Source organism: Podarcis vaucheri (genome assembly GCF_965113315.1).
Source record: "Podarcis vaucheri genome assembly, chromosome: 3".
Taxonomy (NCBI): Eukaryota; Metazoa; Chordata; class Lepidosauria; order Squamata; family Lacertidae; genus Podarcis; species Podarcis vaucheri.
In genome coordinates, this window is record NC_138761.1 from 106,438,482 (window position 1) to 106,454,300 (window position 15,819).

At 45.6% G+C, this 15,819-nt stretch overlaps 1 protein-coding gene across 1 annotated transcript in view; it reads left to right on the forward strand.

Moving 5' to 3' along the window:
• Positions 1-612: 612 nt before the first annotated feature.
• Positions 613-15,819, forward strand: part of HS1BP3 (HCLS1 binding protein 3) — a 33,421-nt gene continuing 18,214 nt past the window's right edge. The window contains exons 1-4 of the mRNA XM_082215607.1: positions 613-770; positions 2,930-3,095; positions 11,155-11,362; positions 14,249-14,474. Of these exons, the coding sequence (XP_082071733.1) occupies positions 730-770; positions 2,930-3,095; positions 11,155-11,362; positions 14,249-14,474 (641 nt within the window). The 5' untranslated portion in view covers positions 613-729. The remainder of the gene's footprint in view (positions 771-2,929; positions 3,096-11,154; positions 11,363-14,248; positions 14,475-15,819) is intronic.

Sequence of the window (15,819 nt, forward strand, 5' to 3'; positions counted from 1 at the left end):
CCTCCGCCCATGAATACATGGCTTTCAAGGAAGAGGCACAACTACGATATTGCAAAGGGTTTGGTGAACCTTACCCCAGAATCACAACGTAAAGCAAGGTCGTCGTGGCGTAACAGTAAATAGCTCCGTGCAAATTGCTCTCCGTGGAGGCGTTTTGGTTTATTCCAATGCAGATTTAAACGTTTTATTGGGACAAGGGGGTTAACTTTCATTTCCTTCTGCAACACAGTATACGAATCGCGATACTGGGGGATTGGACTAGATTACCCTCCAATTTAGGTTCCCTTCCAACTCTACCATTCTATACTGTTAACAACTGTATAAAAATCCTTGAGGAAGAGGAGGTGGGGAAAAGGAGAATTTAAAAAGACTTGTTCAGAAATCCTTCACCACTAGGAGTAGTCGTGGCCGAGTGGTTAAGGCGATGGACTAGAAATCCATTGGGGTCTCCCCGCGCAGGTTCGAATCCTGCCGACTACGGCGTGGATTTATTTTTCAAAGGGCCAAACTTTTAATTGAAGCGCCTCGATCCCAGCAGGGCGGGGGTTTCCCGGAAGAACCAGGATGGGGCCGCCAGAGGCAGCGTAAGCCCAGCTCTTGGGAAGGGAAACTCGTGACACTCCGATCTCCTCCTCCTCCTGTTCTCCAGCCTTGCAACAGCAGCGGCACTTTCGCTGCGCGCAACTCCCAGCAAAGTCTGCGCTGCGCCGGTGGAGCTTTGGCGACGCCATGCAGCCCAGCTCGGGGCCTGCCGTGCTGGTCACCACCAGGTAAGGCGGCTTGCAGTGCGGGGGCCTCGCTTTGCTCTGCCTGCCTGCCTCTTGCCGCTTCCCAAAGCGAGGAGGACGCGGGGCGTGGAGAGTTCAGGGGAGCCTTCCTGGCCGAGCAATCCCCGGGATCCAGATGTGCGCCTTGGGCCCGGCGCAGCAGCTGGCATGGGCTGCCTTTCCGCCTCCTGCCGAGCAGGACGAGCCTCTCTGCCTGCGCCTCCTGCCTCTCCAGTAGCGCTTCCTTCCTTCTCCCTCGCGGCTCCCCTCTTCCCAAAGGGTAGCTGGTGCGTCATGGCGCACGGGGATCTTTGCGCACCCGTCCGCCTGCTTCGGTTGCAAGCAAGTCCAGAGCGTGTGGAACTGGCAGCCAGCTCCCTCCATCTTAGCCTTGGGTGGGTGGGTGGGGGGTTAATTTGTTGTTCGGTGCATTGGTACCACCCCGCCTTTTTCTCCAAGGAGCTGGAGGGGGCGTGCATTTTATTGTTATTATTTATTACATTTTTATACCGCCCTTCATCCAGGGATCACAGGGCAGTTTGCAATAGAGAAGCACAAAAAACATGGCATAGTAACAAAACAAAATCAGTACCCCCCTCCCCCACTATGGTTCTCCCTCTCATTTAATTATTTCTTTTCCCCGTTTATTCAAATGTTACAATGCAGCTTTGTCCACTGCCATAATATCTCAGAATGACCGTTCCAATCCTCAGTCCCACATCACTGTTATGTTGGCTCCCCAAATACCCTCAATAGGAACCCAACTACCAATCTGGTTGATTAGTCATTGATGGTATGTGAGGTGTTCTGATAGAGCAATGTTATTAACCCAAGCCTCTGTTGGTATGTTAGAGGTTTCCTTTCATCATTGACAATAACTAGTCTACTGGCTGAACAGGAAGGAAATTAATTCCTTAGATTTAAAGGTAGAATTTGGGGTCAAATCTAGTGATAATAAGGCAAGTGCCAAATTAAGAGGGATTGATTGCTGGAGGTCAGACATGGACCATGGTACACCCCAACCAAACATGAATGTAGGACCCTTGATCTCTACAGCCCTTCCAACATAATGGTGAGCTTGAAGAATTTATCTTTGCAAGGCATGTGGAGGTCCAATGCCACCAAAAGATAATTTTAAGGGAAATTTCTGGAAGGTGAGCCAAAATTGTCTTTAAAAATGGATTACGCCATATAGATTCCCATGCTTCCTCACTTACTGAAATTTCTATGTCAGTTTCCCATTTCATTCAAATATCTTTTGTGTTGCCCACAAAGTTGTCTAATATCATACCTTATATCACTGAAACTGCCCCTTTCAGAAACAATGGAATACTGAAGTTTATATAAAACATGCAGGGATTTCTGCTATGCAAAATGAACCATGGAAAGGGAAGAAGGGGAGTCACTGATATTTTAAAGTTGACGAAATGAATATTCTGATATTTAAAGAAATGGCCCCTTTCATATGGCTAGGACTGTTACGTAGCAATTCAAATTCTGTTTTTTTCAGTTACATGTTACTGTTTCGACATTTTCAACATATACAATCAAAACGCAATCAACTATTGTCTCCTATTTTTGTCGACTTCCCACCCCGTTTTCAAAGGAGTTCTTATTTCTCCCCTTCTTCTTCACCCTGTCCTCTATCTATTAAATCATAACCACATTATTATAATCTAGTTACTTCTGTTGCTCTTAGCTCAAATCCTGCTCTCGAGTTCATCCATACTATAATATTTCTTTAAGTAGTCCAGAAAAGGCATCCTTTCTCCCATAAAACACTCGTCAATAGATTCTCTTAATTTTGCTGTTCAATTTGCCAGTTCTGCACCGCCTTCTATCCTACTTATCCATTCTTCTTTGGTGGGATCCTCCTCATTTAATTCTCATGACAACCCATTGAGGCAGCGGCTGGCCCAAGGTCACCCGGTGAGCTTCATGGCTGAATGGAGATTTGTAGAATTGTAGCGGAGGGGACCCTGAGGGTCATGTAGTCCAACCCCCTGCAGTGCAGGAGTCGCAACACGGAGTCCCCCATCCAAACTGACCAGATCTGAACCTTTTGCCCAACTCTGGATCAAAAACTGATGTCAGCGTTGGGAGTTTGTTGGCACTGAAATGTGGCATTGAACTCTGATTGAACTCTGTGTTTTCATTCGCAGACCTCTTCAAAACACCCACACAGGGATCGATCTGTCCGTTCCAGAGTACCAGGAAATCCGGGGGAAGATGATGTCAGGCCATGTGGAATATAATATTGTCGCCGTGACGCAGCTGCCTGCTTTCAAATCAGCAAAGCACAAGCCAGAAGATATAATTCAGTTTATGGTAATCCACTATGAAGCAGTTGTTGTTGCTGTTGAACTGTTGTTATGTAACAGAGAGAGCGCATATGGATATATGAGCGACACTGTGAATCTAGGATGTTCATGACTAGAGATGCGGGTGTAGGAATGGGGGTGGCACTGTGGTCTAAACCACTGAGCCTCTTCGGTGTGCTGATCAGAAGGTCAGCGGTTCAAATCCCCGCGATGGAGTGAGCTCCTGTTGCTCTGTCTCAGCTCCTGCCAACCTAGCAATTTGAAAGCACACCAGTGCAAGTAGATAAATAGGTCCCACTGCAGTGGGAAGGCAAATGGCATTTCTGTGTGCTCTGGTTTCCATCATGGTGTTCCGTTGTGCCAGAAGCAGTTTAGTCATGCTGGCCACATGACTCAGAAAGCTGTCTGTGGACAAAATGCCAACTCTCTCAGCCTGAAAAGATGAGATGAGCGCTGCAACCCCATAGTCACCTTTGACTGGACTTAACGGTTCAGGGGTCCTTTACATTTTACCATCATGGCTAGAGCCTCATTGGTAGTTTGGGGCCCCTTTCTGAACAATGTGGGGAGGAAGGGACCCTGGACTTTAAAGGACCTTTGTCTGGTAATTTATCCTAGGATTTAAGGCAGTGATGGCCAAACTTGGCCCTGCAGCTGTTTTGGGACTACAACTCCCATTATCCCTAGCTAACAGAACTGGTGGTGAGGGATGATGGGAATTGTAGTCCCAAAACAGCTGGAGGGCCAAGTTTGGCCACCACTGATTTAAGGCATTATGTTTCTACAGTGGTATCTCTAGTTGTAGACACAATCCATTCCAGGGTGCCATTCGCACCCCAAAAAGTCCACAACTAGAGCAGTGCTTCTGCACAAGTGCGGAGTGCGATAGAGCACTTCTGCGCATGCACAAAGTGTGTAGAACGCTTCTGCACATGTGCGCGGGGCGAAACCCGGAAGTGTGGTTTGCTGCGTTCACAACCCAAAAAGCCGCAACGTGAGGTAAATGCAACAAGAGGTTTGACTGTATTTTGAAGGAAAACATGACAGATTGTATCCCCTTTTGCTACAAAAATTGGTTCTATTTTAAAAAAAGAGTTGCCTTAAGTATTCAGTGGAACAATGTAGCAGCTACTTATGTTGTAAGCACTCCCTGCAAACAAATACTCATATTGGGAAATATCCGAAGCAGATTGCTTTAAGAAAACGACCATTTGTGCAGGTTTCTTGTTTCATAGGGGTAGATCTATATCTTGCACCAGTAGACTTTGGATGCAAAGAAAGCATTTGATTTTAGAAGACAAATTAAGATGTTTGCCTGTAGCACTGAGGAAACAAAAAGCTTCTTGGCAGTTTATGTTAATGGATAGTTGTAAGCTGGTTCCTACATGCCCATCCTTTGATAACTGTATTGTCAAACAATGATTTGCATGTGTGAATGGGCGATAATGCTTTGTATGTAATTGAATTACCTCCCCCCACCCCCCAATTTATATTCACCTGTATAATTGTTCTCAGTGGAGCCAATTCACACATCCAGTCATTGAGTGTAGTAGAGATTTCTCAGCCAAATGTGTGAAATGGCACCACCACTCATTCTGTGGCAAGTGTAGACCAGACCAGACCTGAGATCTATCAGTCTAAGGCAAAAGTACAGGACACAACTAGGGCTGCTGTGACTTCTAAGCAGGTGTAGGTCTTCTTGGCACTGAGCCTAGTGGTACCTCAGGTTACATATGCTTCAGGTTACATATGCTTCAGGTTACAGACTCCACTAACCCAGAAATAGTACCTTGGGTTAAGAACTTTGCTTCAGGATGAGAACAGAAATCGTGCTCCGGCAGCACAGCAGCAGCAGGAGGCCCCATTAGCTAAAGTGGTGCTTCAGATTAAGAACAGTTTCAGGTTAAGAACGGGCCTCTGGAACTTAACCCGAGGTACCACTGTAATTGTTCTCAGTGGAGCCAGTTCACACATCCAGTCATTGAGTGTAGTAGAGATTTCTCAGCCGAATGTGTGAAATGGCACCACTCAACCAGCGTTTTCCATGGAGGTAATGTGAGAAGGAGGATTTTGTCATGACTCATTCACACACATGCAAGCCATCACTTGATGCCATCAAGTGAGGAAAATGCTTGTGAACCATTCCTTTGCCTCTAATGGAGGGATGGGCAATTTTTCAACCTCCAGATATTGTCAGTCTCCAGCTTTCATCAGTCCCAGCCAATATGCCCAGTCACCAGAGAAAATGGGAAGTGGAGTCTTGCAACATTCCTGCAATGAACTGCTGCAATGAACAGTGCTTAAGTTTTCTTTAGCTTCAGTTTTTACGCAGGGCATGGCGAACCTGTGGTCCTCTGGAAGTTGTTGGACTCCAAGTTCCATCATCCCTAGCCAGCATTGTAAAGCATGATGGGAGGTGTAGTCCTATTGACACCCAGTGCTGGATTAAACCCTGTGGAGTCCCCTAGGCAGTCAAAATCTGGCCTTGCAAATTATCTCCTAATACTTAATTGTAGTCAATATTATTTTGATCCCTTGTTGCAGGGCCCCTAAAAGGTGTGGGGCCCATAGGGCAGTGCCTACTCTGCCTATTTGCTAATCTGGCACTGATGACACCACATGTCCCCTATACTTGCACAAAGCCATGCGACATTAAAGCGACTTGGTTCCTTGGTTCCTTGTTAGACACCTCGGCTGCTCTGATTTCCATCCCTTTCTCAGGAGATAATTAATTTAAACATCCCAGTCCCCCACTGGAATGGCATTTTCATCCTGCGAAATATTTTTGGGTCACTGTGGCATGGTCAAATACCTTAAATAGTTTAGCCGGTGTAGCTAATCTTAATTCTTGAGCTTGTTGCAGGCAGTTGAAAGGGAAAGAAGGTATTCTTTCTCCACATGAGTGAGAGATGTCACATTCTGTTTTGTTGGTGTTTCCAACCAAAGTAGTTGTGGCATGAAAAGCTACTCAGTTTCACCACGACCTGTTATATTACCCAGAGCTATTTAAAGCTTATCTGAGCAGCTTCATCTTGCCAGGCACCAACCTCTGAAGTCTTGTATATGTTTGTAATTATATACAGCAACACACTTAGTAAGATTCCTTCTATTATTATTATTATTATTTTCATTTTAAGCCTAAGCAATAAGTAAAAGCTGGAATATGGCCATAACGAACCTGAGAACTCCTAGGCACTAGGGTAGGGCTCAGGGGCAGGGCTCATGTTTGGCATGCAGAAGGTTCTAAGTTCAATCCCTGGCATCTCCAGGTAGAGAGAGCCTTGTCTCAAATCCTAGGGAGGCCCTGACTGGCATTGTAACCAGTGCTGAGCTAGAGGGAGCAATGACCTGACTCAGTAGAAGTCCTATGGGGGAGATTAAGGTAAAGGTAAAGGGACCCCTGACCGTTAGGTCCAGTCGCGGACGACTCTGGGGTTGCAGCGCACATCTCGCTTTATTGGCCGAGGGAGCCGGCGTACAGCTTCCAGGTCATGTGGCCAGCATGACTAAGCCGCTTCTGGTGAACCAGAGCAGCGCACAGAAACACCATTTACCTTCCCGCCAGAGTGGTACCTATTTATCTACTTGCACTTGGACATGCTTTCGAACTGCTACGTTGGCAGGAGCAGGGACAGAGCAACGGGAGCTCACCCCATCGCAGGGATTTGAACCGCTGACCTTCAGATCGGCAAGTCCTAGTCTCTGTGGTTTAACCCACAGTGCCACCCGTGTCCCTTATGGGAGAGATTAGCAGCATTCAAAATTTGCCAGGCGCATTTGATGCCTGGCTATTGGCCACTTGCGACCAAGTGACGATGCCCGGGTGCCAGGATGGTGCCCGACGTCTCCCCTGGGGATCCTAGGATCTTGCCTGTTTTCAAACACCAACAACACATCCTTTAGAATTCTCTCCGTGAGAATTTATCTGCACAATCAGAACGAAATTCAGGAACCTGGAAGCCGTCTTTGAGCCATCCGGCCCCCAAATGGCAACTAGACGTTCTGTTTTGGTGGCTGAAACCCTGGTTTTAGGAGCCATTTGGCACCTAGTTAATATATCTGAGTTTCTAACACTGGATCAGGAGATGTCAATAATAAAGCACAAGTGAAGGCTGAAAAGAAATTGCAGAGGGCAAGAGGGATTTTTCTCCTTCTACTCTACTTCCTCCCCAGCATGTTCCCTCTCTTTCTCTCAAAGGTACACCTGGAGGCAAGTGTGTTCTTTTTCTCTCAGGGTCTTGTTCTTCCTCGTATTCTCATTTAATCTTCTCCTTTGCCAGCGTCATCGGGAATATGAACAGGGTGAGTTTTCAATAGCATTTATGCCAGGGCTATTCTTTCAGTATGGGGTTGCTTCATGTATTTGCTGGTGGGCTTATCAGATAGTTGGGCTTTCTGAGATATTTTTGTGTGCAATGTATGCTTCCACCCTCAGAAATAAAAATCCACACAATTATATACTGTAGTAAATCTGAGACGAGAATCCAGTGCATACTTTCCAGAGTGTAAGGCCCATTAAACGCAGTGGGCCTTACTTTCTGAGTGTGGCGCTGATAATGCCACGGTTGCAGGTTCGATTCCCATATGAGACACCTGCATATTTCTGCATTGCAGGGGGTTGGACTGGATGACCCTAAGGGTCCCTTCCAATTCTACATTTCTATGATTCTTTGAGTAAACATTTATAAGGTTGCCCTGAACCCTCATCGCTTGCAGAAGCTGCAGTCCCCCCCTCCCCAAATTATGCTTGGAAATTCCTTACTCTTTTCCTTGCTGTATTGAATTTGATCCTTTCTTTTCCTTCTCTTCTTTCTTTCTTTTTCTCCTAACACATTTAGGTGGCATTTTTATCTCTGATTCTGATACCACTGTAAAAAGCATACAAAGCCAACAGCCTAGACCAGGGGTCAGCAGCCTAAGGCCCATGGGCTGGAAGCAGCCCTCGGAGGTCGTTTGACAGGCCCGCAATCTGCCCCTGGTGCAGCGCAGCACAGAGACTCACTTCCGCAGCTCTGAAAATCGTGTCTGCACAGACGCTAAAAATCGCGGGTGCGCACGCAATTCGGCCCACTGAGGGATCTGTGTGGGACCGATCCAGCCCAGGCAAGATAAACCTTGCTGACCCCTGGCCTGGACTCTCATACATGTCTTCACAGAAGTAAGCGCTCTTGAGTTCAGTGAAGCTTACACCCAGGCAAGTCGTCTTCTTTGGCGATGACTTGTAGCCAAGTAAGATTGTCTTCCATGAACACTGTTTTAACAGGGAGTCCGTAAGTGACTGTGGAGGCCAATTCTGGATCCACACATCCTTCCACAGTGGGGACATAGGTTTCCGCATGGGAGCTGATCACGGTGAGGGTTTGCCAAGTGTGCCTTCCTCTTCGCACGTTTCTCCCTTTCATGCTGAGTTTGAGCATCTTCAAAGTTCATGATACCTTTTGGTAAAGGCTGTTCTCCAATTGGAGCGCTCGCAGGCCAGTGTTTCCCACTTGCCAGTGTTTATACTACATTTTTTTGGATTTGCCTTGGGAGAGTCTTTAAACCTCTTTCGTTGACCACCAGCAAGTGAGTATAGGATTGAAGGCTAACATCCAGGGGCATTACAGCTCAGTCCGTCGAGTATGAGACTCTTAATCTCTGGGTCGTGGGTTTGAACCCCACGTTGGGCAAAAGACTCCCTCATTGCAGGGGGTTGGGACTAGATTATTCTCGTGGTCCCTTACAATTCTACAGTTCTATGATACTATCATTTTAGGTACTTTAAAAGACTTTGGACACATGGATAAATTGCCTCTGGCCAGATCAGCATGGAGGGTGGCAGAATCTACTGCCACGTCACCAGCCACCCCTAGGGAAAAAAATGCAGTTTAAAAGGGGTGAGAAGGGGCTGGAGTAAAAGATATGGGCCTCAGACTCCCTAGGCCACCCTGCCTTGTGCAGAAGTGAGACCATTAGCGCTTGATGGTTTCAGACCAGGAGATACCCACTTTGCTGCCTAAGTTGCTAAACTTAATGCAAACTTTCTCCCAGCTATTATTCTTCCTATGTTGTACTTTAGGGTTGAGGACATATTTATAGCACCCTTGATGCAGTGACAAGCTCTACTGTGACGTATCTTGCGAACGACCATTAATAGGGAGCATGCGCTGTTCTCTGTGTGTACAGGTTTATTTTTAAGGACATCATTTCTGTAGCAAAATTAAGAAATGTAGAAGAGCCTGAATCTTTTGAGCGGTATATGATGGGTGGTTCCAGTAGAGGGCACTCAAACACCATTCAAGAGCATACTTACCTAGGCCTGGAGGTGACCAGAAAGACAGAGTTCATTCTGGTGATGTTCAGAACAGGGAATGCACTGAATGCTTGTGCTTGGAATCGTAGAATCACTGAATGGTCAAGTTGGAAGGGATCCCAGGAGTCTTTTAGTCCAGCCCCCTTGCAATGCAGTAATCTTTTGCCTAGTGCGAGACTCAAACTCATAACCCTGAGATTAAGAGTCTCATGCTCTACTGATTGAGGTATCCCAGCTTGTTCTTATTTGAAATCAATGGATCGTCTACACCAATCAATCTGTTTATTATCCAATGTGATGGTGAAGGAGTTCTGTTCCATGAATTTATAAGAATGGGAGCTTCCAGTGTGGCTGTTTATTGAAAATAATATGTTTGCATAAAGCTTGCAACACCACCAGTTTATTAAACATTCATCCTGATACATTATCATGGACGTTATATGAAATTGCCAGGTTCTGGTGATTATCTCACACTTTTCCGCTGCAATTTTCTATCATTTTTGTTATCAGAGTTTTTCCCAGTAAGAAAAATCATGCAATGGTTGTACTAGGAAGTGCAAGGTAGCAGTCAAAATTTGTGTGAATAAACAGCTCATCTGGATCTGCCCTTTAAGCATATTTGGAAACTAAAAGTTGGTGGTGGTTCGAACCATGGTTCTACCCATGGGTAGGCAAACTAAGGCCCAGGGGCCGGATCGGGCCCAATTGCCTTCTCAATCCGGCCTGCGGACGGTCTGGGTATCAGTGTGTTTTTACATGAGTGGAATGTGTGCTTTTATTTAAAATGCATCTCTGGGTTATTTGTGGGGCATAGGAATTTGTTTGTTGTTTTTCCTTCAAAATATAGTCCTGCCCCCCACAAGGTCTGAGGGACAGTGGACCGGCCCCCTGCTGAAAAAGTTTGCTGACCCCTGAGCTACACCCTAAAATACAAGATGAGATTTATGGATCTTGGTTCCCATTCAGATTTTGTTTGTTTATTTGTTTCCGTGCTACTATGGTTTTCTTCTCAGTCTTTAAAATTATAGAGGTGGAAGGAGCTTTGAATCTGCAATATAGCATTCCTGACAGTTGGCCACCCATGCTCTGAACAAGTATCACTCATTTATCACTTATTAAGTATCTTGCTCGGAATATTGCTGATTAGTTCTGTCAGCCAAGAAATGGCCTTGCCCTTAAATCAGCGTGTGAACAGATTGTCAAAGTGGTCAACGCAAATCCACAGAAGCTTTTTGCTCCTTGTACAGATAACCCCTTGTGAGCATTTCTGGGGCCACAAACAAAGGCACTTCTGTAAATGTTATGTATTGAAGTTCTCACCCTGGCCACCAGGAGTATTGTGTATGTAGTTTTCACTCAGGTCCACGTCAATTATGGCGGGAAACCCTGGGTTGTTGTTGCTACATTGTTGACAGCCAGCTGCCTATAAAAGCAGGCCGGCTGAGCTGTTTGCTGTTCAGTTCTGTCCAGCTTACAAATAAAGAGCTGCTCTGGAGAAATCGCTGTGTCGTCTGCTATGTTCGCCCACAACTTAACAGTAAACAAGGCAGAAACTGTGTTCAGAAGGTCCCATATAGCAGCCACCAGCAGAAGAATGGGCTCTTCATGGCAACGATTTCCTTCCTAAGTTTATAAAGTTTGCAAGCATTCATTTCTTTTCTTTTTTTCCAATTTTCATTTATTTATTTATACTTTTCAAGTTTGTGTGCTGTGGCAAGCTCCTCCATATTTGTCATTTAACAACAAAGACAAATTCTGCCTATTCTGCTTACAGGTTTCAAAGAAGTACAGCGAGATTGAGGAGTTTTATCAGAAGCTGGCCACACGTTACCCACAATCCTCTCTGCCACCGTTGCCACGGAAAGTGCTGTTTGTTGGGGAGTTTGACATCCGGGAACGGAGAGCTGCGTTTAATGAGATCATGAGATCCATTTCCAAAGACACAGACCTAGCAACAAGTCCCGAGTTAATGGAATTCCTAGGTAACTCCCAAGGATGCTTTTGTAATGGTAACATGTTGTTTCTTCAATATCCATTGACCCTCTAAGCTTTTGAATACCAGAGAAATTTCACAAAATCAGCTGCATCTCCTATCAATTTTCAAGACACTTTCCCCCCTTCAGGTATTAAATTCTCATTTCCAAGCCCCTCTGCAAACCTGCTAGATTTGCTTTCCTACAAACCCTGTGCTCAGATTGGTTTTGAATTTCATAAATACTCCATTGCCTCATTGTGAGATTTCGTTGTAAAAGCACCCCATGACCTAGCCATGTTAATGTGATTTAAGAAGAAAAAGCCACACCTTCGTTATTAATATGAGAAACTGTCTAGGCAACATGGGCTGTGTAATTTTCTCTCTTAAAAAGGCCAGAATTCTACACTAAGGTAACCCAAGTGTTCCTGTAAGAGTTTGTAGCCTTAATTTTGTGTGTGTGTGTGTGTATTTTCTTGTTTTATATAATTTATTCCATACAATTTGCTCACTGTACGGGGGGCAGAGAGCAATGTAAAGTGTAAAATCCCTGTCTGAATCACTCAAGATCTTGCCTCTGAGATTTCTGTAGGCGTTATCCACACAAATAATTAGATGCCAGATTTATTTTTTATATAAAAACCCCCCTGACATTTTCAAAACACTGAGTTCTTCATGGAATGCAGCCCCTATGTTTGCACCAGATGATAGTAGAATTGCAGGACGTGCACTGCCATTGATGTGGTGATGTTGCCAGTGGTGGACCTGCACAGCTGCTCATTATATGTATGCATGGCTTAGAATTGGGGGGCTGACCTCTGGCCCTTCAGATGTGGAGGAACTCCAACTCCCACCAGCCCTAGTCAGCATGCCGAGTGTGGGCAGGTGGGAAGGGAGTTGTTGTGGAGGGCTGCAAGTTCATCACTCCCGCTTCAAATGCACTGTGGGAAGACTAGGCGCCTGGTTACTTTTGAGAGTAGCAGAAACTAAAGCTTCTGTTTGGGGTTGAAACTGGGTGGCAGGCAACCATCTGCATGTTGTTGTTGTTGTTTAGTCGTGTCCGACTCTTCATGACCCCATGGACCAGAGCACACCAGGCACTCCTGTCTTCCACTGCCTCCCACAGTTTGGTCAAACTCATGCTGGTAGCTTCGAGAACACTGTCCAACCATCTCGTCCTCTGTCGTCCCCTTCTCCTTGTGCCCTCCATCTTTCCCAGCATCAGGGTCTTTTCCAGGGAGTCTTCTCTTCTCAGGAGGTGGCCAAAGTATTGGAGCCTCAGCTTCAGGATCTGTCCTTCCAGTGAGCACTCAGGGCTGATTTCCTTCAGGATGGATAGGTTTGATCTTCTTGCAGTTCATGGGACTCTCAAGAGTCTCCTCCAGCACCATAATGCAAAAGCATCAATTCTTTGGTGACCAGCCTTCTTTATGGTCCAGCTCTCACTTCCATACATCACTACTGGGGAAACCATAGCTTTAACTATACGGACCTTTGTTGGCAAGGTGACCATCTGCATAGGAGCCTCCAAAATACTGCTGGTCTGGGGCTCTAACGTCTTCATGCATTGGAGTGGGGTGGACTAGATGACTCTCGTGGTCCCTTCCAACTCTAAAATTCTATCTGAATACTAGGAAAGCATTCATTTCTTTCAACCATTTATGACACTGCCATTGGTGTGTATAAAGGTAAAAAGGTAAAGGACCCCTGGACAGTTAAGTCCAGTCAAAGGCAATGATGGGGTTGTGGCGCTCATCTCATTTTCAGGCCGAGGGAGCTGGCATTTGTCTACAGACAGCTTTCCAGGTCATGTGGCCAGCATGACTAAACCGCTTCTGGCACAATGGAACACCATGACGGAAACCAGAGCGCATGGAAACGCCGTTTATCTTCCCGCCACAGTAGTACCTATTTATCTATTCACACTGGTGTGCTTTCGAACTGCTAGGTTGGCAGGAGCTGAAACAGAGCAACAGGAGCTCACTCTGTTGCGGGGATTCGAACCACCAACCTTCTGATCAGCAAGCCCAAAAGGCTCAGTGGTTTAGACCACAGTGCCACCCGCGTCCCATTGGTGTATATACATGGCATAGGAGCCAACTCCTAGGGGCTGAGGTCTCTTTGCCCCCCCTAAAACATTTGAGGGGACTGGGGCCCCAAAGTTGATGGACATTGCCATTAAAATGATGTGGGTGTGCCCTGTCATGTGATTGATTGTGTGGGGTGGGGCTTACTTGTTCCCCCTCCCCCCCGGATATTTTATTAAAGATGGCGCCATGATGCAAGGTTACAAAAATGAAGCCTATCTTGTTTTCCTGAGATCTCCAGGTGGTTTATTGCAATGTGTCCATGGCACTCTTTGAAATTCCACATCAGAGTGGCTAAAAATGACAGGTAACTAACAACTGAGCCAGACAAACTCTATGATGCTCAAATGTACTGTTTCGAGGCCCTGTAATCAGGAAATTTTAAAATGTCTGGAAACCCAGCCAGATGGGCGGGTAATAATAATAATAATAATAATAATAATAATAATAATTCCATATACAATGCTGTCAGTGAGGTCTGCCTGGCACCTCCCCCCACCTGCCTTTAGTAGACTGAGATGCTGTTATGTTTTCTAATGTGCTGCCAAGATTCCTGCAGCTGTTATGAGGGTTGTTTTGTTCTATTTTTGTAGTATAAGTATTTATATTCATGTTTTTAAATGTGTTGTAAGTCGCTTGGAGGCCTTTGGGCAAGAAGTGGCTAACAAGTCTAATTAATGATGATGCTGATGATGACATAGTTCTCCATTTTGTTTGCCAAACAGTCAGAAGTTGGTGACGTTGGCACGGGACCAGAATACCCTTTTTTGAAGCCTCTGTGTTCAGTTTTCCATGTTGTGCTTCTGCAGGAACCAGATCCGCCAGCGCCACGGACATCAAAAGTAAAAACCTCCCCGATGCGGAAGACAAGGACGACGAAAACGAAGCCTTTGATTTCTTCAAAGAGGAAAGGACTCCTGACCCCGTTCCCCTGTTCAAATCCTCGGAAGAGCAGGATGTTAAAAAGAGAAAAGAGGAAGAGGAAGAGGAAGAGGAGGACGGGGATGATGATGGAGACCCACTTGGTGTTATCAAGTATGACTTTTTAATTTTACCGTGCTCCTTATGCAAAATGTCCATCAGTAATTCAAACTTAATCTGTTCTGCCATACTGTCCTAGTGTGCACTTCTGAGCTGCAGGGCTTGAGAAAGGAGAGAGAAACAACTCAATTGTATGGGGAAGATCTCTCTATTTACAGCACCTCCAATTCAGGGAACTGCCATCAGCTCAGAGGCAAGAGGTGGAAGGGCAGCTGTGTTACAGGGAGCCTCTGAAGATCTTGTGAAGTAGTTCTTCCTCTGACGAGGAGGGAAGTCCCGCTTCCACTGGGGAATGGGCGCAGGGATCAGAAGATGCTAGGGAGAGCCGCAACACCAAGCCTGAGCAAAGTGGAGGGGCGGCAAGTCCCCCTTTGCCAACGCCCACTTTGTGCAGTAGGTTTGCGCGCAGAGAGGGGAGGAGAAGGGTGGGGGTCACACGACTGTTATGCTGGGGAAGGTATAAGGACGGCCCACTCCCAGATTGTGCTAGCGACTGAGCAGACATGGACTTGCGACACTGCACTGTAAAATAGTTTGTACAGATAATGAAGCCTGGAAAAGACAGGTTGGGGTCTTGCCTGTTTGCTTTCAAGCAGCCACACCAGCACCTGACAGGTGCCTAAAGATATTTGCTTGTCTTCAGTGCTGGTAGCAATCAAAGAAGGCACCTAGATCACTTAGGAATCTTTTGTGCAATGTTGGGCTCCAATCCAAGGATGGAGCTATCAGGAGCTCTTGATTAGTCCTCAGAATTCTCTATGAGAAGCCCCCACAAACTGGACTAGATTATTTACATGAAAACATATGAGCAGGCATGATGGTCATAACTAGGGCAAATCCCAGCCAATGTTAAGCATGTGTAAATAGCACTTTGAAGTTTTCAACTTTTGGCTATAGTGTGTCTTCACTTCTTTCACTTTTCTTTGTTTTTTTCTGCACATCCCTGACAAAAAGTATTAATTCCAAAATCTGCACCCATCCATGTTAGCCCAAAACAAAGGCATTTCCTCATGTGTTCCACTGCAAAATGGAAAATGCAAGGAAGGAAGAAGGAATGCTTTTTATTTTTGGCAACTCAGAATGAGAACAAAACGTTACTTGGTAATTAAGAATTGCTATGGGATTCCCCCCCCCTTTTTTTGTTTTGCTTAAGATATATAGGCATACTGCAATGATTTTATGATTCCTAAAGGATTCCTGAGTGGTTATCATTTTCTGTCTAGTCATTATGCACTCTAAGCATTTTCATTTAACAACTTATATATTGCTCAAAACTGAAACTGTCCCTCTGGATATCTGAAATTCCAGAGTGCCTGGATTTAAAACACACTCACACACG